This window comes from Camelus ferus, chromosome 23 (genome assembly GCF_009834535.1).
Source record: "Camelus ferus isolate YT-003-E chromosome 23, BCGSAC_Cfer_1.0, whole genome shotgun sequence".
In the NCBI taxonomy this organism is placed as follows: Eukaryota; Metazoa; Chordata; class Mammalia; order Artiodactyla; family Camelidae; genus Camelus; species Camelus ferus.
In genome coordinates, this window is record NC_045718.1 from 9,207,611 (window position 1) to 9,233,540 (window position 25,930).

Here is a 25,930-nt window from a genome sequence, read left to right on the forward strand (position 1 = left end):
AAGTATGCCTGCCAGTGAGATCCTTAAGTTAAAGTAAATAAATGCAAGTGCAAAATGCTTTCCTGGGGTTGAAAATAAACAAGGTAAGAATTGAAAGAGCTAGGAAATAGTATTTTTAAAAAGCGAAAGTTACAGAGGCGCTCAGACTCATGGTGTGTGATTGTGTGAGTGTGTGTGCATGCGTGTGTGTGAAGTAGAATGCATCTGAGGTTAGTGACCGTATCTACATTTGCTAATATTATAAGGTGTTTATCCAAATCACAGGAATACTTACTATTGCTTTATTTATACATTTAAGTGCATCAATATCGACGCAAACATTTTCTGAAGCGGTGTCATCCACTCAGAAACGAAGCACCAGTGGAAAAATGGTAAGATCTATGCTTCTTTACATACCTGGCCACAGATTTATTTGCCATTAACTATGAACAGTTCACTTAACACATTTCTGCCTTTTTTGCCTAACTTGTGAAATGCTAATAATAAACTCCCTACTTCATCTTCACTCTGCTGTCTGCTGAGAACAGCTCAAGCTCACACACAGCTGGTCAAAGTAGGAGCCAACTTTTAAACCCAGATCCTCTGGTTCCAAGTCCAGTGCTTATTCTGTCAGGTAAAATAATTGGATAGACTTTTTTTTTTTCCCCAGGAACAGAGACGGAAGGGAGTATCAAAAAAGAAGAGGCAAGATGAAGCAACTTCACTTGCGACGTTACTAAGATACTTCATAAAGTCACGTCTGCCGGTTCATTGTAAATAAAGGGAAATCTCATTTGTGAGTCAGGTCAGGTCAAATACGGTACAGGTGCAAATTAAAAATTTTAGAAATATATGTTTGATCTCATTTGAAGTCAAAGCATCACAAAACATATTCTAAAAATGCGACCATAAGAACTCTAAGGCGAGTTCCCCAAACCCTGCTTGTGCCAGAAACGTGTTCTGAACTGAACTAGATTTTAATTTGCTCAGTGTGCAGGGAGTCAAAGTAGCTGAAACCCCTGAGAAACTTCATGCTACACAAACATTTCCATTTTCTGTGTGTACTATGATGTGGAAACTGCTCTAAAACATTATTCTTAACAGCACAAAGTGAAGCTTCCTTTGTGAATATTTAGTAAATTCCAAAGGAATCAATATCTGGGAAAACAAAATTAGACTATTCAAAAAGATAACAAATTAGAGCTTATAAAACCATAAATAAATAATTTAAGGTGTTCCAAATAATTTAATAAGCAGATTTTACATTTATGATATGGATTCAAATCTACGATGCAGAGGAAACAGCAGTCATTCTGTCAAAATATGGGGTATTATGATAATATAGAACCTTTCTCCAAAATTCAACAGTCTCAAAAATGATTTGAACCTTCAGTTGGTAACTCTGGCACACAAATTTTACACTTGCAACTGCATTCTATAATGGGCTGAATTCTACCATTGCTTTGTCATTTGAAACTCAATTTTTGAAGTTGAAAATATTTATGTTTGTAATGGTTTCTTTAATTCTACTAATGCTTGGGAGTTTGTGTTAAGTACTAAAACCGTAATGGCTATTCTTTATCATGATTTACATGAAGAAAATGAAAAATAAAATTAAAAACGCAAATCACATGAAGATAACTCAAGGTTTTAGAAGTATAAAAGGTGTATATAGACATACATAATGTTATTAAGAATTTTATTTTTACTGTAGTAAATCAGGTTATGAAACATTAAAATGATGGCTTCTTTGTGACAGTAAATTAAAGCTATTAAAGAATAAATTCAACATTAAAAAGTATACTAAAGGAGTCCATCATGGGTCCTATTGTTCCCAGACCCCTCTCCAGCAGGTCCAGTCAACATAAGAGGCAAACTAAAAGGTACGTCTGACATCAAGACCCCCGTCCCTTTCAGTCCCACCTGATACTTGATCACTGAAGGTGGACAGACAGTCCACAGCCAGTAAGTGACCAGCTGGTAAAGACACCCGACAGTAAAATACGTGATTGGATTAACACATAAACAGCTGAAGACAAACAGGTAAAATTAATTTGCAATCATATTAAGGAAATAAAAATACACTGATTTGGAAACAGCATTTATAAGCATTTCAGCCTGTTTTCTTTTAAAATCTGAAATGCTTAATTTAATCTTTAATATTCTTTTCCTTTAATAACCGAATTAAGATATTAGACCATTTGAGGAAAGGGAGGCAAACAAAATACTTACTTGTGATGCTATTTCTCGATACTGACACAAGGGAGGGAAAAAGAAACACACAAAATGCAGTTTAAACAATGACCAGACAGTACATACACCAAACAATCAGTAACAAGACAATCTATGACAGACACCACGTAACACTGATAACCTAATTATATGTTTATTCATCATAGCACTTTTGAATAAAATTAGGTGAAGAGTAAGCTATTATTTTAAAAATTCAGCAGAAATTTGTTCTTGTTAGATTATTTTTTCTAAAATTGTCTTTCTAATATTTGATAGAAAGGAAGTGTGGTGCTAGTAAAAAATAAAACAATTGTTAAGAGCTTAATAAACTACTATATTCATGAGATAATATTTGACATAATTACTTATATTCAATAATCAATGTTAATTGAATAATCAATTCAGTATTAATATCCATAGCATTTAAAAAAGTTTTAAATCTTTCAGTAAGATTGTTTCCCCACCTTCAGTTCTAAGGAATAATATTCTATTCATTCTTCAAAAGATAGAAGTGAAATTTTCAATTATATTCTTTGGTATAAATATAACTCAGAACTAACCTATTACCTAGTATTCTCAATATTGTTACAAATATTAAGAATGTATAATAAACATTTGAATATAGGCTCCTTGAAACTGTCTTAACATATGGCCCAATGAAGTAAACACTACTTGAGGGAATAATGGCAAAGAATGGACAGCTAGAGCTTCAAAACTATTTTATCTAAACCCTTATTAAAATAATTTTATTAATATGATTTTATAAAATGAAAACTTTTGTTTTAATAAAATATTTAAAATATTACTTTCCAATTTAATTGTAAAAAGTTAATGGCTAGTAGATGGAACAGTCAATGATTAACAATTACAGTTTGCCCATTTTTTTTTTTTAAATTACAGGATTCATTGACTATGAAGGTGACCAACAGAGTAAGTAACATTACTCTGCAAGTGTATTGGTTATACTGGAAAGATGTTGGTATTTTAATATGCTTTAAAATAATCTCTCTCTAATTCCTAGTAAAATTTTCCCAGGTGATAATACACTTTAAATGTGATTTTCAGTACAGTGGAAAAATGAAGGCAAACACAGTTTCATGCTTTCTTACCAAAAAAGGGAACAAATGTTTATTAATTCAGAAAGCAGTGATATAACTTAAGACAACTTTTTTCTCTAGACACAAAACATGGGAAGATACTGAAGACAGATTAGGAAATGAGGCAGCATGAAAGCATGCACCTGCTTTTAAAATGTATTTTGTGAGCTCCATGAAAAAACAGGGACGCAAGACCTTTTTTTTTTTTATATTAGTTTATTCCCCCTACATTCTTATATGAAATGTTGGCATTAAATTTGAAAATTCTTCATAGAATAGAATTTAATATTTAAAAATGTAAACTGAAGAAACGATCAATGAATGGGTCTGACAATGACGGCTTTATGGCAATAAATCTATTAGCTGTTTTTATTAGTTACATAAGCATAGTTTAAATAGTCAGAAATGTTATGGTTTGTTTTGAGAAACAGCAGCTCCCACCGTAACCTCGTGGGGCCCGTCTGCCTTTACCCCTTTTAGCTAGACGTGCTGGTCTTTACATTTCAATGTGCACTGCTGGATGGCTCTTTCTTTTTTTCTAATTTCAGTTTCTACTTTTGTCTACTGACTTCTCACTCTGGAAGGAGATAAATTAACAATCTCTTCTACCTATTCCACTATTGTTGCCACACCCCTTCACTTCAAAATAGCTGAAGTGTAATTTTGGTTAGATCAAACTCCAGGGCATATTATGACTAAGTACAATTTACAGATTAAAATATATGGGAAATATGGTTACTGCTCATTGTCTGCATAAAATTTTTGTTGGCGGTGGTGAGATTGTATTCCTAGAGTTAATTAATAATTTTATTAATCACTCAATTAGATTTGTCCTTAAGAATCCATCCTGAACTCTTTGGCAACTGTCCAATCTTTCTTTAAGACAATGAGATGCATCAGGTACCCTGTGGCTTTCCTCTTCCAGAAGCCATCTCTCTGGAGCCTTCTGACCTGCTCCCCGGCTGCCCTTTCTGCCTGGTGGCCCTTTCATCGCCATCCTGGCTTCTTCCTTGGTTTCATACTTGTTGCCAAATGTCTGGTTTCTTTGTATACCTGACTCTGGAAATTTACTCACTCATTTTGGTGGGAGTATTTTCCTTAGAAAGTGGGCATGGGAGAATATTTTTGGGGAAAATGATGAAATATGATTTATCTTACTCTCACTCAAGTTTGAAAGTGTTAGCTGAATACAGAATTCTAGTTTGGAAATAAAATTCCTTCAAAACCCTGAGGACGTGTTTCATTGTCTTTTGCTTGAAGTGCTGCTGTTGAGAAATCCGCAGTAATCATTTGCATGGGACCCCCCCTCTGGTCTCCTCTCCCATCTGTTTACAGACGTCCTTTCCCTCGTGTTCTGGAATGCCATGACGCCGTGCCTTCGTGTGAGCCGGCTCTCCTCACTGCAGCGGGCACGTGGTGACTCTTCCCATCGGGGACACACTTCTGCTCTAGGATTATTCTTAAATTATTAAACTGGTATTTCTTCAACTTGCTCTATTTCCTCTTTATGGAAGTCTTAAAATTCAGATCTCAGACTCCGAGACCTCCTGACCTAGTTCTCCAATTTTATCTGATCTTCGTTATTTTCCATGTTTGAATTTCTGCCCTAGTTTCTCAATGATTTCCTCAACTTTATGGCACAAACTTTTTCACTTCTGCTAACATATTTTCAATTCCCAAGATTTCTTTCTTTCTGAATGTTCCTTTAAAAATTTAGCTTCTTCCTTTTAAAAAAATTTTATTTATTTTATTTTGGGGGAGGGTAGTTAAGTTTACTTATTTACTTATGTTTAGAGGAGGCACTGGAGATTGAACCCAGTACCTTGTGTGTGCTAAGCATGCACTTTACCACTTGAACTACACCCTCCCCTCATAAAAATTTAGCTTCTTGTTTTCCTTTCATCTTTACAGTATCTTATCTTTCTATTATTTTGAATTATAGCTTTTCAATATATAATGTTACTAATGCATATTTGACACATCGTATAATTCACCCACTTCAAGTGTAAAATTCATGAATATTTTAGTAAATTTACCAACTTGTACAACTATCACCGTACATCAATTTTAAAATATTTCCATCGGCCCAGTAAGTCCCATCATGTTTGCTGATTCTTCATCTCCATGCCCTCCACTGCTCCCAGTCTTAGGCAATCACTAGTTTGCTTTCTGTCTGTATACATTCACCTTTTTTTGGACATTTCACATACTTGGAATCAAAAATTACATAATCGCTTGTGTCTGTCTGCCCCTATTTGATATAATGCTTTTGAGGTTCACCCAAGTCACAGCACACAGAAGTACCCTGTTTCTTTTCGTTGCTGAATAGTACTCCATTGTACGGATGCACCACATTTTGGTCTGTTCACTAGTCAATGGGCGTTTAGATTGTTTCTAAGTTTTGGCTATTATGAATAACGCTGCTAAGAACATTCATGTCCAAGATTTTGTAAGGATATAGTTTCATTTCTCTTGGGTAAATACTTAGGAGTAGAAGTTTTAACTGTACTTTATGTTTTATATTGTCTTTCCTTCAATGATTTGACTTTCCTAAAAGTTTTCTTTTTCTTTCTGTTTGTTTATTTTGGTATCTTTATTTCATTCTATATCCTGAAATAGGGAATTTTTACTTGTCTTTTCTATGTAAGAGTAGAGGGCTAAAAAAACTGTTTAAAGCTCTGAGTGAGAGATTTTTACTGAGTTTCACGGTCACCTGACTAGATTATTAAAGTGGAGAATCTCCCGTGTCAGCGCCATTAGGCCTTTCACTCGGCTCAGTCAGGCACCCCCGGGAAGACTCTTCAGTCCGCTGATGGAGGGTGAAGCGTGCAGGACGCACCTTTGCACTTGGCGCTCTGCATTCAGGGTGGTACTACCGCCCTCACATGTGCCGAGTGCCTCCCAGGCCACAGGCCATCTGTGCACCCTCTCTGTAGAATCAACTCTCAAACCAGCAGCGTGGGGGTGAGGGCCAGGGCACAGCGGTGTGAACCGTCCAGGACAATGGGGACCTGTGAGTCAGCTAAGAAAGAATATGCCACGTGCTTCGATTCTAATCATCAAATGAAGCTTCCACCTCCTGAATTCTGGTGTCTTTAATGAAAGCAAGAGAAAAATCAGCATTTTGGACAATGATAAATTATTTGAATTCTAACACCTGAGTTTTCTTAAACCATTTGATACTGCAAGAGATGGTGGAATATATGAGCCAATCTTTCCTTTCGTGAGATCCATTAAGCTCTTATTCTGTTTTCACATGATCAGGAAAAAGAGAATATTTTCCTCTTTGCACACAACTCAATGCCTTTGCTGAGTTAATATTTAATTGATGTTCCCCCTTTTTTTGAAAACACAGAATATTGACTTAAGGAACATTCACCTTATTGTACTTTTGCATCTTGCCAAACTAAAATTAAAAGAAGATAATGATCATCATGTTATCTAAAATCTCTTAAATAAGGAAGCACACAATATACTCATTCTACTAATTGTGATCAGGAAAAACAAATCTTTCTCTAAATGAACTTAAAGCCTTCTGTGTATCAAACTACAATTATTATATAACTCAACAGTTCTACTTTAGCCTTACTTGACAGGAAAATAAAAGCAGAATTTCAGCTCAATTGTAGCAGTCTGTTCACTGTAAATGTAAAGTAACATTCATCTCTCTGCCCTTCAATATATTTTGCTGTAACAGTGTGTGAAGGGCCTATTTTTATCTTTAATTATCTAAGTTGCCTCTTTGTTTCTACAATAGGCAGAATATAAAATTTAAATAAAAATATATGTACCAAAAGGTGAACTGAATTCAGCACAGGAAGATGGCTGGTATTATCTTCCTTTAACCCAGTATCCTTTTATCTTCCCAAGGATGTGTGTTTTTAATATGAGCCACAGGGTTGGGGATTTATAAACATTTTGCTAATATGTCATGAGAAGGACTGACCGAAATGTCATGTGCAAGGCCCCCTGATATCGGTTAAATACTGACTTATCCCTTCCCTAGCTACCCTGTAAACAGCAGGCAACAGGATATCTTGTTAACACAAAATGATTGACATGATGTGGACTTGACCAAGGAAAGAATTTGCTATGTTCAGATTCACAAAGCCCCGCGTATAAGAACAGGATAATATTCTGCTCGATGGAAACCTTCCTTGGACTTATCAAGTTCAAATAAGAAAAGGTTAATTGCTTAGGTGTGAAAGCATTTTTTTCCCTCTTAACCTCTAATCTAATAAGAATTTTTGGATGCAGTGTTCTTAAAACGTTCAGCATATCTGGCCAAGCTATCTTACGTATGTAACTGACTGGTATGTTTCTCCCGTCAGTCACTCCTGATTTTCTCTGACGCGGCCTTGCTCTTTGTGGCGCGAACAACAGGGACCACAGCCAACGACAGACTCAGATGCAGCAGCAGGGCCGGCAGTGACGCTCCTTTCTGCACGTCGGCAGCAGCAGCGAAACCAGCACCTCAGAAAAACGGAGCCACTATCTGCTGGCATCAACATCGCTTGTTCAAATGTCAAACTGTAAATTGTGACAAAAAAACAAAATCTACTCCATCACCCTTATGCTTCCTACAAAGCTCTTCTTTTCTGTACATGGATGCGTTGGATTTAATCACCAGCTGGTGTAACAATTACAGGACCACGAACACGCGTGTGACGGATCTGAGCCTCACAGTTGAGATAATTTTGCATCAGATCAAAGAAAGAAATGGCTAACCAAAATTTTCAATCACATTGAGGTATCTGAAGAAGAAAAATATTTTAATGAATATAAATCATAATTTAGAATCACATAGTATGGCCAAATTAAAATGTGGGCATGTTTTCAGTCGTAAGCAGCCATCAGAAATTCTGCTTCATTTTAAGAGGCTCTAGTTTGCTTTTATAATCACTGTGCTTTCCTCTGGGAAGGTCTGCACTGTCACTGGAGGGGTTTGGGGGGCTTTTTTTGTTTTTTTGGGTTTTTTGTTTTTTGTTTTGGAGTCAGGGTAGTCTTCAACCTAGAGCTCAAAAAAATGTGAGTTTCCTGCTTACGAACTTATCTTTGTTTTCCTTCTTTCCAAATGCTAATATACGAAGTTGAAGATTATCTGAGAAAACTAGACTGCTTGCCCAGAGAAGCGTGCCTGTGCGTCAGAGGTCACTCAGAATTAACTTACTCCCCGACAACCTACAAAACACATTCAGAGCCCAAAGCCCACGAACTCTAGAACAGGCTTTTAGCCAACAGCAGTTTATGAAGTTCTGACCTCGTTTACTGAAACAGTCGACAAGTATTTTGCTTCTGAGACTTGCGTTACCTTGTGTTCAGACGGCACTCCTTTCCGCTTCCTCTGACGTATTTCAGAAAGAAGTTTCTAGATTTAGGAATGGCTGTGTTCAATCAGACTAAACATGAAAACAGGGATATTTTGGTATTTCCAAACCTCAGACGTAGCAAGTTTTTGAGATTCAGTCCTGTAGATCCCGATGGGAACGTCTCCGGTGGAAGAACACAGCTTCTGGTAGAGTCTGGCGTAGGTTCTGATCCACAAGTCGTCCTCCGTGATCTTCATCTGCAACACAATCCACACACATTGCCACCTATCAATAAACACCCAACGGCTATTTTTCACTTCTCACAGGTAGCACTTACTGATATTCTCAGATCTCAAAGCGGCACATCATCAGTGCTTTATCCCTGGATTAAAATTATTTATTGTGTAATATTTAAGTCTTATCCCTGGGGTTCGCCCAAACTTGAGAAACCAACTGCTCCACCTGTGGCAACGTGACATTGTGTTAGTTCAGCTGACCTCGTTTTGTGCAATATCACTCGTAACTGACTGGGAGTTGTCAGACAACCTGGGAAGACTTTGTTTCAGTAATAGAGGCTGCTCCTGGAATTTAGTGGACAGGGTCTGCAGATGCTACAAACCTTAAAGTGCGAAGGACACTCCAGCACAGAAAAGAACTGCCCATCCAAAGTTCTAACAGCACCCTTCCTGAGAAAGGTGTGTGGTAGGAACACAGGGCTCCCAGACGGGAGGCACAAGTACCTGCCCTTCTTTGCTAATCACAAATTTGCATTGTCGGCAAGTCGCTTCATTAAATGCACTTGGACATACTACACTCATTTATCAAGTAAAGGAATTAAACTGCATGATCACTGTGTTCCTTGACAGTGTGACATCCTAGGTCAGTAACCATTAATCTCAAATGCCAGCTAGAAAAAAAAAGTTCCGAATTTTGTACAGAAAGGCTATTTTTCTGGATTATAAATTTAAATAATATGTTTTTCCTGAAACTTTTTTTTAAGAAACTAAAAAACTGGGATGCTATTCTTTGAGCAGATATTAGAAAAAAATTAGTAAATGACATAGAAAAGTTAGCCAAAGTCCATTACAGGTGGATTTCAGAGCTTCCTCCTGGAATGATCCTTAACTCCGCAGAGAACTAACTTACGGAACAGAGAAACCCCGATCCTGGTGTAGTGTCCAATCCCAACAGGAGTCTGGTGATGGAGATCATATAATCCTTCACAAAGGACTGCAATATAAACAAAATACATATTTACTAGGTGTACGAAATATGTAGAACAGCTTAGAGTATGAACATCTTATCACTGCTTAAAGGTTATTTCTGATAACACATCACTAAGCCTCCATAAACAAGGAAAGAAAAATCTATCTTGTCAGTGTTCTAAATACACACGTACAGTTAAGCTGTCCATAAAACAGTAGGAAATGATTATTTTCTAGAATATCCTGAGATGCTTAAATTTTATGAATGCTGTTAAATAGGTTGAGAACACTTCACTTTTAATAACAAAAAACTATGAGCTGAAATAAAAGAAAAAATCTTAAAAAATACTTCAAAGAACTAAAATGTGCAAGGAAATATTTCAACTAGCTTTTGTTTTTTGTTATGATTAAGCTTTATGCTAGTAGAATAAATTTCTAATATTTAAATAAATCTAAACAATTGGTAGGTCATTAAGTATCATGATGAGACTACTTTATTTGCTAACATATATATTCTGACATGTTGTTAGGACACTATTCAATAGTGAGATTATTGGCTGAAGGGTGATTCCAATTTCTTCAGTTTATTTGCAGCTCTGCATGAAAAGAAAAACTCAACCCATGCAAGCAAACTTCACCATGACATGTAATAGTTACTTCAGAAACTGTATGAAATGACTGCTTTGAGTTGGGGCGTCAGGTGTTAACAAGAGAAATATGTAAATAATCATCCAGTTATTCTGCACAGCAAAGACTTTTAAAAAGTTGTAACACCTTTAAAATAAATCCTCTAGACTACTTTGCTCATTACTAATTTATTTCACCAAGAGCTAGTTTCAGAAAACTAAACCTTCCATCTAAGAAAGAACACAAGGAAACACATCCATTTCCTTTTTTCAGGTCAAGTAAATGGCACTTTGGTTTCCAAGGTATATTAGTCTCCTAGCAGTTAGGACATGAACATAGTGGGGCCACCAAGAGGAGTCGTGACAGGCACCCACCGTTAGCATCATTCAATTTCATTTCTCACTCAGTGTTTGCTAAAGAAAACTTTTTAACAAATTCTCGAGCACTTAAAACTATTATTTTCCAAAATGAAAAACAGAAAGTAGTTCTGGAAGAGAAAGTAAACTGAAGATCTGGCCAATGACTATTTTAAATTATTTTAGAGCCAGATGTGGTAATACAACTAACGTTTACTGCATGCTTCACTAACACAGTCTTTGTCCAGAGATGATTTGTCGAGTAACTTTATCAAGGTGTGGACGAGAGTTAGGCATGAGCCAAAGACGTGGCTAGTCCCATTTAATACCACAAAATCCATGCACCGAATCTCACATAACTCGATCAAAGAAGATTGTTTTTCAGTTTCATGTAGTATCTATTTACCTTTATTTTAGAAAATTTTTTTAATAATTGGTTTTCCAGATCTACAGAGATGAGAATTAATAAAAGTGATTAAAAATGTAAAAGTGACCTGGTTTTCCAGTGGGATATAACAAACAAACAAATAAACAAAAACCTTTCCAGTGAGTTAAAAAAAAATACTGTCAGAAACTCAAGCATTACACAGACGCAGAGTCATTTACTGCTGGGAAAGGGTTGGGAGTAACCTGATGAGCTGTGCGTGGCCTGAAGGTGAGGGTTCACACTACACACCGGGTAGCTGATCTTTCTAAGCCCTGTGCCATCCCATTTATCATGACTGATAACACCTCCCGTAGGACAGTTTTCCTTGGGGAAGCAAAGTAAGTGATGTCTACGGTAGAATTATACTAATTAAATCACCATACAATTGTAGTCATTGATAATGGTTCCTGAAATATAATGCAAACATTTATCCTGAAGACGATGCACTTTAATCATTAACCAAAACAATCAGATTGTATTCAGTATATTTTAAGAATACAAGAAACAATTAAATTGTATTCAGTATATTTTAAGAATACAAGAAACAATTAAATTGTATTCAGTATATTTTAAGAATACAAGAAACAATTAAATTGTATTCAGTATATTTTAAGAATACAAGAATGTATATTATGTAATTTTAGGAACTAAAATATTTTAAATTTCTTAACTTTTTTAATCCATAAATGAGTACCTATCTGAAAAAGGTACCATTAAAATACCCCATTTGATGTCAGGAGAAGGTAAATGGGCAGTTACTACTTTGAAAATTATTGTTCTAGTTCCTTCTTCCTGCAGCAGCTTCAGAAAACATGCCATTTCCTGTATCTCTACGTATAACAAAAAATGCGAAGCAAAATGAAGGGAAAGAAAGCAGCACTGCTTTCCAAGCCTGCAGAATGTTTTCCTTCTAGTTAGTTTATATGTACGGCTTTCTCGTGGGATCTTATTTGAACACAAGATACTGTGGCTACAATATCTGAAAACCACTGGTGCATCTTAACATCAAGCATTTGACCGCCATTGACATAAATCCCCTCAGATTCAACACTGCTCTTCAAACAATTCCTCCCGTCCAACCGGCTCTTGAAGAGCTCAGAAGGATGTGTGCCTGCTAGTGGGGTTTGGGGTGGAAGCCTGACTTCCGGGGGCGCCCGGATAACGTGCCTGGCAACTCCATGGAGAACAGGAGTGTGTGTCCTTCTTCGCTGTGTTGCTCCTGTACTCTCCTGGCATTAGCAGGTGGTCTGTTGACACTGCCAGGGGCACACTCACGGGCACAACTAGCCCAAAGGCCAGCAGAAAAGCTCCCACTATCTTCGTATTAGTTTATTCAGTCAAGCAAGGTAGAAAAGCCACCATGAAATACATGATCATAAAACACAACAAAATGCTTGAATGCTCAGTTTGAGATTAAGGTTCTCAAATAACTTAAAGTCCTATGAATATCTGTTTTTCTCTTAATGGATATATTTAGAAATTATCTGATTACTTGAAGCAAAGGATTTAAAATATTACTGCTGTTCAATTTCTGGCAGAGTTAAAAATATTAAAATATATTGGTATAAAATAAAATCTCCACAAATGTCTTAGCTCTGATAAAATGACAATGTAAAACTTTGGCATTCAGGAACAAACTGAATGGTTCTTAGTTGTTGTAAAATCTTTCTTACATTTTTCTAAAGTAGGCAATAATTAGCAAATTTTTAAAATGTACCTTTGCTCATCAGTTTATTGACATCAATTTGGTATCTTATTTTTAAAAAATGTGTTTAGAAAGCAGGCTGTCTTTTTTTAAAGCTAGTGATTTTTTCTTAGCTTTCTTTTTCAGTGTAGTAACACACTTAAGAGTAATATGCAAAATATATTAAATTGTTGCAATACACATTGTATGTCTCTGGTGTCAAAGAATGCCTAAAAATTATTAGATTATTCTGAAAAACAGTTTTTTTTCTTACAGTAGGTTTCATAGGCACATTTATGTCACTAAATACATGAAAAAAATACTGGATTGCTTCCAGAGCCAGTTTTAGGTGAACAGCTCCATGACCACCACTGGGATGTATTAGTGTTTGACAAAACCTAAACAAAACGGAAACACTTTGGAGAGAGACACAGAACACTGCGTACCTGGTAAAGGAGCGTGTCCAGCATGCTGATGCTGAAAACCCTCCCGGCAGCAAAAGGCAGTCGAAACATGAAGGCTAAATTCGAACCTCGCTCTCGTTCTTTCTGTTCAGAAATTCGAAATAGAAAAATGTGTGAGCATTCTCTATTTTCTGACTTTCTGCTGAGTTACATTTTCCTAACATATGTGATGACTGACATTTTTATTATACGGTTCTTAGCTACGAACATGCCACTGCTTCACTTTTAATGGCATTTTGAATGTCCCTTTACTTTCCACAACCAAGTTTTCTTCATCAATTAAAACACCCAGTAGTTAAGGACGATGCATCGTTTCGTACATTAAACACTTATTAGCTCTTCATACATATTTCTGAAAAGGGCTGGAAGTGACATTAATACAAGGAGCAAACACAATAAAATCATTCCATCAAATATAAAAAAAACCTAAAGCCACATCCTGTGCCATAACACTTAGAAGATCTACTTTTTTTTAAAAAAACTATTTTTATTTTTTTGGAGGGGTGTAATTAGGTTTATTTATCTTAATGGAGGTGCTGGGAGTTGAACCCAGGACCTCGTGCATGCTAAGCGCACAACCTACCACTGAACTGTATCCTTCCTCCAAGATCTGCTCATTCTCTTCTGTAAGAATAAAAATATAGGCAGGTAGGAGCCAGCACCCCCAGCGGTTTCTAGCTTTCTGTCATTTCAGCTTTAATTTGTCTATCCACCTTTTAAATTGTGCCAGCCACACCAATCTGCTGCCAAGCCTCTGTAAATGACCAAAACAAAAACAAAAACGAATCGTGCGTGTGTGCGTGCATGCGTGTGTGTGCGCGTACACTAGAAACACAAACAAGGTTGCAGTCGAGCGTTGCCACTTCCGGTTGTAGGACCTTGTACCAGTCACTTAAACCCCCTGTCCCTCCATTTCATCACCTGTGAAAGAGATTCATGTTGGTGATGACATCCCGTTGTCATGATAACAAATAAACAAGAGCAAGCACCTAAAAGCATTACATACAGTAGGCACTTAGTAAGTATCACCTTCTATTATTATTAATGCTTGGAACATGTCAAATTCTGCAACACCTCGAGGACTTGACACTGCTTGCTTTCTTCCTCTAATGCGACTTCTAAATTTTTACGGGGCTGGTCTGGTGTTACCGTTACAGCTCGGATATTACTTCCCCAAAGAGGCCTCCTCTATCACCTGATTTAAAAGAGGCCTTCCCCACTTACTTGTCAGTAGAACCCTGTTAATGACTTTCACAGCATTCTGAAATAATTCCTTATTTTTTAATCGGTTAACTGTTTGTCTGAGGCAGACCAGTGAGTTCCAGGAGGACAGAGCTCATGCTTCTACTTTCTGTTTCAGAAACAATGCCTAACACGAGGCCAGGCACACAGTCAATGCAATTTTATTGAACAAATGAATGAATTCTGCCTACATCTAAAGCAAACGTGTTGCATAAACTTTGTAACAGTCATAGGAAGAGGCAAGAAACGAACAATCCGAGGTTCACTCAACACCCCTCTCTTCTCACTTCGGTTCTTCATGGAGGTTTGAACACGGAAAAAACAGCAATCTTTGCGTTACGCAACGTTCTCTGACTTTAGTATTTCTTTTGACTGTTGTGTTTTACAAAATACAATAATATTTCTGCGACTGCCTGCAGGACCAGCATATACTATAATGTCTTTTGTTTTCAGACATATCATATTTCCTTCCTTAGGAGAATTCTGGATTCAACTGAAGTTTCAATGATGATTTTGTGTTTTCCTAACAATCACTTATCTAAAAATATCTCAAAGAAATCTGAGCCAACCAAATCATGACTGAAAGATCCCAGACGGTTTAATAGCCTTGCTCTTACCTATCTCTTCCATTTGGTTTGCTATCATGAACATATGCTTTTGTTGGAAGAAGAAATTTGTTCCTGGCACAAATTTTGTTTCCTTAAACTGTGTCCATCCAGTACCATATGGAATGAGATGAAAAAATTATTGGACTTAGCGGAACAGCGTGGGAGGTGGAAAAAAATCAAGAATTTTATTGGCATAAGTTAATGGTTTCCAGTTCCTATATTCTCAACTACAATTCTTTGACATGTCTTCATTCTTCTGCCTGGACCTAAGCACAATGTAATCCCCAGGTCTAGCGGCTTTTCTCAGCATTCATCCTACTTGACCTTTTTTTTATAGTATTTGACCCTTTTTCCCCCTCTTTTCCTCCTTCTTTGTCCCCATCCTGTCCCTACCTTAGTTCACCAACAGCCCTCAAATCTTATTCCCAAATTCCCAGGTCCTGGGCAAACAAACTCTGCCTTTCCTCTCACCACAAAGCTGCTCACCCAGGGAGTGGCCTTTTGAATTCAAAGCAGAAAATCCTCACATTCAAATACAAGTCTTCAACGGATTGCTGAAGTCTGGGGCATCCTGTTTGTCCACCTTTCTTCTTATCTGCCTTCTTCCTCTACCTGCTTATCTACCTTTTCTGAGGAAAGAGACTCATCTCTATGGAAGCACAGCTCTGCACACACAGCTTCTCCGAGATGGGCTGTCTCTTCCAGAACAGGTTTCCCACCAGAGCCTCTTACTGAGATGCGTGCTTGGGAACCAGGGAAAGAGAGGATCTGGGGTTATTGGTGGCTTTAAAGCAATCTCTCTTTCTCTCTCTCTTTCATTTCTCCTCCTTTGGTACTGCACACAGAAGAGAGGGGCCATTCCAGTAATAAAGAGCATTTATCTCTGCATGTCCACTGTTCTTCTTGCCCACGGAAAGAGTAGGTTCCTACCACCGCCGTGCATACACACACGTGCACACATGCGCGCACGCGCACACACACACAGAGTCAATTCCAGTCCATGTGGCAGCTCAGAGGGGGTCCATTTGATGGAACACTCAGGGATTCCTTCTTGTTTATGAGGACTCAAGGCTGACAACTTAGGCCCATATCCTAAAAAACCCTTGAGTCAACCCAAGGCAGGTTCACGCTGAGGGAGTCTGGGGTGTGCAGGACCCTCTTCCTTATCGTGGAGGGGAAGGCAGAGTATTCCAGGCAAAGTTACTACCCTGCCACACTGAGATACAGGGGTGAGGTGACTGGGTGGGTTACCACCCGAATCAGGCCATCTCGACAGGGGCTCTCGGTGATTGCACTGAGACACTGGCCCTGCACCAGCACGACCTGGGGAAACCAGGACCCTGACCACGCCACTTAGAAATACACAACACACACAACGTGGCTTCCTGCCCCCGTTCTCCCCGAGGCTCCTGAGAATTGACAAGTTTTGAAGGTTGGAAGCTTCTGCAAAACATGTGGGTTCAGAAAGAAAGAATGAAAGGATTTTGGAGGAAAAAAAGATTTTCAAGAAGAAAGGCCCTTGTACCTCAGTATTTCATGTGCGTGCACCTGAGGATAAATGCCTGCCAGCCATACGTGAGCACGCCTGTCGTCACTCGCCTCACCAACCTGTCTTCTTAAATCTTCTAAGCCCTTGTCTCTCTGATGTTCTTTAGAACAAAGTCATTTTTCTTATGTCTGGCCCTTCCTGCTCTGTCCACAGCCAGGCTTTTCTCTCCTTAAAAATTCAGTGCTGACTTGATGGAGACAAACACAGCGGCTGTACACTTGTCTTCTGATTGTAGAAATCTGTCTGCCTTTTGACATCACTCTATCTTGACTTACAGTCCAGTCTATTCTTTGGACTCTTTTCCTTTTCTCTGATTTATCTTCTTCCTAGACTCTCCCCCATGAACCTCAGGATTAATTCCTTCACTAAACCCATTTCCCTTGTAGCTGTCTTCTTCTGAGAACTTATCTTTTCCTAAGGTTTTATATTTATACCTTTATGTGCACGACAACTTTTACGTACATATACATATATCTACTCCTATCCCTTTTCTAAGCTTTGTTGATACACCACTGCTCATTTATCACATACTTCAACATTAACAGACTTAAATAGACATCAATGTGTTCCCTACAGAATAAAGTCAACTCTTTCCCAGAATTCTCTTTTTGTATTTAACCAACATATCTCTTCATCCTGACAGTCCTAGACCAGGTCTTTATTATCTTATGACTGGTTTATTGAAATAACCTGCTCTTCCTCTTTTTCCCATAATGTGTCCCCATCTAGATAAATATATCAATGTCACAATGATATGATGAAAGTACAAGACTGACTACGTCACACCCCTGTCCCCACTTAAACACTTGCCGAAGCCCCCGACTCACTACACAAGACGCTCCGAGACGCCGTATCCGGGTGCTCCATACTCTGGCTCCCAAACTGTTTTGCAGGATGACTTCTTGGTAATTTGCAGCACGAACTACTGATGAGTTAGGCTGACTGTCCAGTGCAATCCTGAAAATGCCTCCGTCGGATTCAGACCCTGCCTCCCTATGGAGAATGATCTCATCTCACAGAACTCACTGTTCCCACAGCAGCTCTGCAAGCCATCCTCATCCCCTAGCACGTATGCTCCACTCTGCACCCTGCGAAAACCCGTTTGTACCCAGTGACGCTGCCCCACTGCTCCTGTGAATAATTCAGCATGCGTGATTTACTGTCTTTTTTTCATTAACGTTTCTTACAGTGCAGAAAAAAAAACCACTACAGATTTTATGACACTATTTTCAAGTCCTACAAGGTTTTTTTCAATATGTGTATTTTCTTTTGAAGTACAGTTGATTTAGAATATATTGTTCATTTCAGGTGTACAGCAAAGTGATTCAATCATACAGATGTTCTTTTTCAGATTCTTTCCCATGACAGGTTGTTATAAGATATGAATATGGTTCCCTGTGCTGGTCCTTGATGTTTGTCTATTTTATATACAGTAGTGTGTATCCGTGAATCCCTACTAGTTACACAGTAAGGCCTACAAGTTTTAAAGTTATAGGAAAAAATAACAGCTCAAGAAAGTAACTCCAACTGGATTAGAACAAGTTCCACAATTACTTTCCTTCTGTACTTCTAGACAAGGAAGAAGTTGTATTAAATTTTCAAACTGCATTTTACCAGTGCTATTTTTTACCTATGAAAAAACTTAAACACGATTAATCGTCTTGACCATCCATTCCAGTTTGATTTTGGGGACTCTAACCTTGATCTACCTCCCTCTATCGCAAAAGACCAACATGTAGGCTAGAAGTTACACACTGACAGTGAATGGTCCAAATCTGAACTACAGAGAAGCTCCATTCAGCCTGCAAACATTTACTAAAGTCTAACAAGTCTTCAACGTTTAACATAAAGGTCTAAATTTCTGATTTCTTTAAATTTGGAAAATCTGGTATCATGGCAACAACCGCCCAGAATTGAAAGCATTTGCTCTGTTTTAGACTCATTGTTTCTTAGAAATGAGTCACTAGACCAAAGGGTTTCACCTGTTGGCACTGACAGGCGCTCAAGTTTCCCCTTTAGAAGATAAGGTGCTTAGATGTCAGGCAAAGGGCCCGCCAGGTCCGACCTCATCTAAACAGTAACGAAGGCGAACAGTGATAACATCAGAAATACCACAGTAAACTAAAAATATGTTTAAAATGTGTGTTGAAGAAAACAAAAGAGAAGAATTCAAATTGACTACAGAATACTCTCATGGCTTAGTAAAAATTCTAAGCAGTGTACTAAGTGCAAACACTTATCAGTTAGTGGTTATGTTCTAGTTTTGCAAAGATTCGTAGCTTTCCTGAGGAGAGAGGCGAAGCCACACATTCACGAGGCCACGGACTGTGCGCTTGCACAGGGCTTCAAGTACCCGGGAGGCCCAAGGAAGAAGAGGACGGTGTCACGAACAAAATGACATCAGATCTGAACCTCAGAAGAGAAGTTAGCCAAGCAAATAGGAAACAGTCATGAATTTCATGTGCACAACCCTATTCCTTTTTCTCTTTATAGGATAAGAAATTTAAAATATTTGTACTTTTAAAAGCTAAAATTTGGAGAAAACCAACCACTGTTCTTTCTTGTGCTTTTATAAAACTGTAAAATAAACTACATGTATTTACTTAGAAAAACAAATGAAGGTAAGTTCTGTATCATTTAATGATGCTCAAAAACTCACAAAATACAATTACAATTTTTAAAATAACTGAAACAGGTTAAATCGACAATTCCCAGGATAGGGGGAAGACTGAAAAACAGCACGGCTTGTAGAATGCAGGTACCTCACCAAAAGGAGGTTTAAAATGTCTGCAGAAGCAGCTGGCAGTCGCACCTGGGAGAAGTTTCGGGTCAGAAAAAGTCAGGAAATAATCTTGACACCATAATTAAAGAAGAGCTCCCACTCCTTCTGACTAGAGTGTCAGTGTAGAAGTTAGGCTGGAGTGGTGCTCAAGAGAGTTTCCCTCGTTTTCATTGAGCATTAGAACCGTCACTCACGGGGTCAGCTCCAAGGAAGGGAGGCTGTGGATTTAAAGGTGATACTTAGACATCTGGGCATCTGAAAGGTAAACAAAGTGCATGAATTTCCTGTGAAAATGCCATGACATGGAGAGCTCTCGGCGAAGACTGCGTCATGCTTTTGAAAGATTAACAGGAATGCAGAAGAATGACTCACTGCTGAACCCAGACTATGTGTTTCGGTTTTATACTACCTCCAAAAGACTATTCCGTATGTTACACTTCCAAAAAAACCACTTAAATAAGTTTTAATCACATGAACACATGATGGATGTTTGTTATAACTGTCTTACATGACGTAAGCATTCAAAAATGGGGCTCCACAGAACAAAATCACTTTCAAAGTAAAGACTGAAGTCATATACGAATATACCATGGTGTACGTAATATATTAAAAATAAACTGTCATAATTTAGTTTTACAATTTTATGGCAGTATTTGAGACCCCAAGAATAAATTTTTTAAAAAATTACATAAGCACTAAAGAAAATATAATGGTTATAGATATTACAAAAAATAAAAGATTAGTCCAAGTTTCCAGAAAGCAAATATTCTGCCAAAAAAACAAAAACGAAACAAAAAAACAAAGCCAACAATGTTGAAATGTCAGTGTTTGCATAATTTGATACAGTTTGTTTATGACAACAAATACATTACAAATACGAGTAAGCGAAATTCTAGATTCTCATCACATTACTTGAAGGGATTTAAAGGAGGTGCTTTTTTAAAATACAAAATAAGAGTTTTAAATCTTGTGGAGAAATGTATGCACAACAGTAAGCTAATTATTCAGAACATTTTCTGAGCCTGTCTCTAATTATTTCAAGTTACATATTATGACAGCATTATGGATGGATGCTTTCAAGAAACTCTTCTAAAGTTTAGAGTAACTAATTTGCAAATAAGTGTTAATTGTTCCAACGTAATAAATCTGTACTGTGCTGACTTCAGGGTTTCAAAATGTCTCCTTTTTCTACTTGAGCTGTGAGTCTCTTTTGGTGTAACTTGGTACTACACAAACATGAAGCCCTTTTTGAAAGCAGAAGTTAAGATTTGTCCAGTTTTTTGGAAGAGTTTGAGATGGACTAGCATTAATTCTTCTTTCAATGTTTGCTGGAATGCACCAAAGACATCTGATCCTTGGTTCTTCTTTCTTGGGAAGTTTTTATTACTGATCCAATCTCCATACTAGTTACAGGGCTGTTCAGACTTCCTATTTTTTCATGATTTAGTCTAGGTAGGTTGACTAAATCTATCTACGTCAGGTATGTAAGTTTATTAAAAGACAAGTAGTTGCTGGCTTTGAAAATAATAAATGTTAATCACTATGGTGCTGTAATTTATTTTCATGAAATATTTAGCTCAATAAAATTATACAACTTTAATAATTAAACTTTTCTAACTTAGTTATATAAATCTATCGCTTTTCTGTATTTTATAGTTTGAATAGTTTTAAAAGTTTGATACGCGTTTTCACATTCACAGCAGACACATATGCGGCTGCTCAGCGGTGCTGCTGGAGGGGGAGCCGTTTACATCACAGTCTTGGTGAAGGCATTTCCTGGATTGTGCCCTGAACAGCTATTCTGGGCAGATGTCAAGACTTCTGTGTTGGGACTGCTATGACAGAACACCATACACGGGGTGGCCTATAAAAAGTAAAAGTTTCTTTCACACAGCGCGGCAGGCTGGGGAGCACAAAATCACGGGGCTAGCAGATCTGGTGACAGCGAGAGCCCACCTCTGGCCTCACAGACAGCCACCTTCTGCCTGTGTCCTCACATGACAGAGAAGTGAGGGAGGGCTCTGCGGCGTCTTTCATGGAGCATCATCCCCTGCGTGAGGTCTCCACCCTCGTGACCTAATGACCTCCCCAAAGCCCCGCCTCCTAATGTCATCCCATTAGGGGTTAGGTTTCAACATATGGATTTTGGGGGGAAACAGACATTCATTCTATGGCAACTCTGAACCTGTTGTGTGAAATGATAACACTGTGTACATTCTTAATAGACACATTTATACATTAAAATAGTTATCCATGTAAGTCACATATCATCACGCCTCCAGAGTAGATCAGGCAACGTTTAAAGAAACAGAAAGTAATTAGCATTATCCTGAAATTCTTTCTGGACCAACATGGAGAAAGGTAAGTATTTTCCTAAAAACTGGATAAGAAATTTTTCTAGTGAATCAAATCCTGTGTGGGAAGACAGCACCAAACTCCCACCTAGCCATTCTAGTACTCAGATTGTGAATACAAAAGAGTTCGACTTGTTTGGACAGAATTAAAAAGAAGAATAAGGCAATGTGCTTTAGTTTGTTCCTATAGATCTGTGTCTCCCATCAAATTATAAATTCTGTGTTTTATTCAAGTTTATAACTTCTATCCTTTAGCAAGGCAAATGGCTCAGAGCAGGTGCCCAGTAAATATCTAGTGGCTTGAACTTATTTAATACACGTAAAATTCTGCCTTCTTGCTGTCGTACAGTGAATTCATTAAAAATAACTGACATTCTCGCCTGTTGCGCCCAGGATCAATGATCAAACACGGAAGTACAGTTCGCCCTCTGTGTCTGCAGGCTCCACATCTGCTAATTCTACCACCCACAGACTGGAAATATTTGGGGGAAAAAATTCCAGAAAGTTCCAAAAAGCAAAACTTGAATTTGCCTCACAGTAGCAATTACTCACACAGCATTTACCCAGTGTTAGGTATGATAAGAAATCTAGAGATGATTTAAAGTATATGGGAGGATGTGAGTAGGTTATATGCAGCCACTACACCACTTCATATAAGGGACCTGAGCATCTTTGGATTTTGGTATCTACTGCGGAGGTGAGAAGGGAGATGTCCTGAAACTAAACCCCAAGGACACTGGGGGAAGACTCTATTATTGGGAAAACAGGATTCAAGCTAAAGCACGCCATTCAGGAAATGTTTTACAAATTTGAAGAAACCTGAAGGTAGGTGTGGTCATATGATTGCGTTCTAGCCAAGGGCATCTAAGCAGAATTTGTGTGCCACTCCCAGACCTGGCCCATGAGAATGTCCATCCGTTTAACACTGGCATGTGTATATGATTTCTTGCTGCAATTGGTTGGACATTACGAGAAACTTGCTCAGGTAAGAATTAGTTTCAAGTATAGACAAAAGTAAATAGGGAGCTCAGAGATTAACAGCTTCCAACATTTAAAAAGTGTGTGTTCTTGGATGCCAACAGAATAGGAGCTAAAACTGAAAAAGTCATTAAACAACAAAGTCCAACCCACCCATACTGTCTCAATGATCTCAAAGCAGTTTCCGAGAAGACAGGATGAGGAGACACCTTGATTTCAGACCTTCTAGCCTCACTAACAATACGCTGCCAGCGAGTCAGGACAGCGCTGGAGTAACAGTAACCAAAACAAAATGCAGTGAAAGGAAAAACTCACCAAAAACTGCAGGGCATCCTTATCTCTGTGTTATACTGTTATAAACAATGAAGATGGCAGAGACTTAACATATTTTTGCACGTATAAGATTGAATCTTATTCTTCCCTCTTACATCAAATTCTCCCAGTATATTAGTATCAAGTACATCTTGAATGCAAAACCCACTTATCCTTTCCCTCAGCCTGAACGCTAAGGATGGAAACCACAGTTGCTGTCCATAAAACTGGACTCTGCAACTCTACTATCTCCATTAGCATTATTCCAACCTCGTCCCAACCCTAAGAAGTCCCCACTTTGAAAGAGCCTCATTAAATAAATTTTCCAATTCTTAATAAACTTCAACCTTCCTTCTCTTACTCCCAGGCATCGTCAAAGCTCTCCTGCGGTGACGGTCTCCCTTAATTACGTAAGAAAACACTTGGCTTTTTCTCAGACTGTGTCTTGGATATCTCTTTTGGGAACTAATTTTCAACAAAGCCTACAAGTCTTCAAAGACCTTAAGGATTTTTGAAAACTGCAAAGTTCTACTTAAATATAGATTTCTTGGCACAGCACTCGTGATATTATCGATAACGGACCTTGTAAGTGAGCATACGCACTCCCACTGCAGTTGGGTCTCTCATACACCGTGCTTTCAGTTTACGCTTAATGATGATACAAGACATCTCCATCACGTTCATTTGTGATGTAAGTGCTTCAAATCCGTCCCTACACACTTAAAAAGTTATAAATTAAGATTTTAGCCCCCCAATAGGAGTTCAAAACAGCATTTTGAGTTTTACTATTTCACGGCATTTCTTTCCATATGTGGAAATTTCCAAAGTTATTCTCTCAAACCAGAAGGTTAAATGCAAGTTAATAATGAGGCTTCTTACCTTTTCCAGCTTTGAAAGAGCAAGGGAGTAACAGTCTTTAGCTCTGAATTGCATGAATCTCATGTTGGCTGGATGAGTCAGCTCTGTGATAATACTGAGACTGGAAAACAACCTACATTTCAAAGAAACATTTGCGTTACGCTAATAATCCAATGTGGGGTTTTTTATAACAACATCTTTATAAATGAGTGAGTGTTTCCAAGCCTGAGGCATAAAACTGCATGCAATTATCAGACTAGGATGTGCACATAAACTGTTCAGTACAATGCAAGAAAAATGAAACTCTAGTTCCCAAAGAATATTTTAACTGACGTTTTAGCATCATCAGAAAAATAAAGTCAGTAATTTGGCTTTTATTAGGTATTTTCTTCCTACAGATTCATAAAGCTGATGTAAGAAGTTACCTTGTGGATGATACTGAAATAGAAATTTACAATATGAATATGCTGATTGACAAAAATGTCACACGATGACCTTATTGTCCGTAATGTGAGTTCTTTGATCTTCTATGGCCCCTGCTCTCATAGGATCTGATTTTAAATGTCAAATCTTGCTACAGTGAACTTCTGAGAAGAGCAAATACTTTAACTAAAATAACAATTCGTTGTAATGCACTGAGACCAAGGCTCAGTTGACAGTGTTGTTCTAAGAGGATCCTGAGAATTTCCACTTGTCCGAGTTTTGCATTAGCATTCTTCCCGTTTACCTCCATCGTCTTATATGTACACACACTCGCACACATGCGTGCGCGCACACACACACATGCACACATGATTTTCCCCTCAGAAAAGAAAGGGGGAGCTGGATAAAACCACAGCAAACACCTTCTCAGTGTTGCTGTGTTGCTGATTTGATCTTTAGTATTGCTGGCAGCTCTCCCGGTTCAAATATTTTGAGATTCTCTGTGGCAGCCAGTTCACATGATAATCAGCTTTGTTCTCCTATAGTATGTCTTCTTTTTTTTTAAGTTTTTTAACGTTTTTTTTTTTTTAGTTAAAAAAATTTTTTTTAACTGTAGTAGAGTCAGTTGCAATGTGTCAGTTTCTGGCATACAGCACAATGTCCCAGTCATGCATGTACATACACATATTCATTTTCATATTCTTTTTCATTAAAGGCTAACACAAGATATTGCATGTAGTTCCCTATGCTATATGGAAGAAATTTGTTTTTCTTTTAATCTATTTTTATATATAGTGGCTAACACTAGCAAATCTCAAACTCCCAAATTTATCCCTTCCCACCCTTTTCCCTGGTAACAATATGATTGTTTACTATGTCTGCAAGTCTGTTTCTGTCAGTCAGAATGGCCATCATTAAAAAGTCCACATACGATGAATGCTGGAAAGGCTGTGGAGAAAAGGGAACCCTCCTACACTGCTGGTGGGAATGCAGTTTGCTGCAGCCATTATGGAAAACAGCCAGTATGGAGATTCCTCAAAAAACTAAAAATAGACTTAGCCTATGATCCACCAATCCCACTCCTGGGCACATATCTGGAAGGAACTCTAATTTGAAAAGACACCTGCACCCGAATGTTCACAGCAGCACTATTTACAATAGCCAAGACATGGGAGCAACCTAAATGTCCATCGACAGATGACTGGATAAAGAAGTTGTGTTATATTTATACAATGGAATACTACTCAGCCATAAAAAGAATAAAATAATGCCATTTGCAGCAACATGAATGGACCTGGAGATGGGAGTTACCTGAGGTTTACCTAATCAAAGCCTTTGAAAACCATGGTACCGTCAGGCACCTGATGAAATCCACTCTTTATAGGAAGAAATACAGCCAGTACTAACTATACGGCCTCATCTCCATTTTGAGGGAAAATATTGC

At 38.0% G+C, this 25,930-nt stretch overlaps 1 protein-coding gene across 2 annotated transcripts in view; it reads right to left on the bottom strand.

Annotated features, from left to right (window-relative positions):
- KCNT2 (potassium sodium-activated channel subfamily T member 2) overlaps positions 1 to 25,930 on the bottom strand; it is a 284,885-nt gene that overhangs the window by 29,814 nt on the left and 229,141 nt on the right. For both annotated transcript variants that reach the window (XM_006193725.3, XM_006193726.3), the window contains 4 exons: positions 24,085 to 24,196; positions 13,363 to 13,464; positions 9,764 to 9,847; positions 8,746 to 8,874 (listed from right to left, as the gene is read on the bottom strand). In XM_006193725.3, coding sequence (XP_006193787.1) covers positions 8,746 to 8,874; positions 9,764 to 9,847; positions 13,363 to 13,464; positions 24,085 to 24,196 — 427 coding nt within the window. The remainder of the gene's footprint in view (positions 1 to 8,745; positions 8,875 to 9,763; positions 9,848 to 13,362; positions 13,465 to 24,084; positions 24,197 to 25,930) is intronic.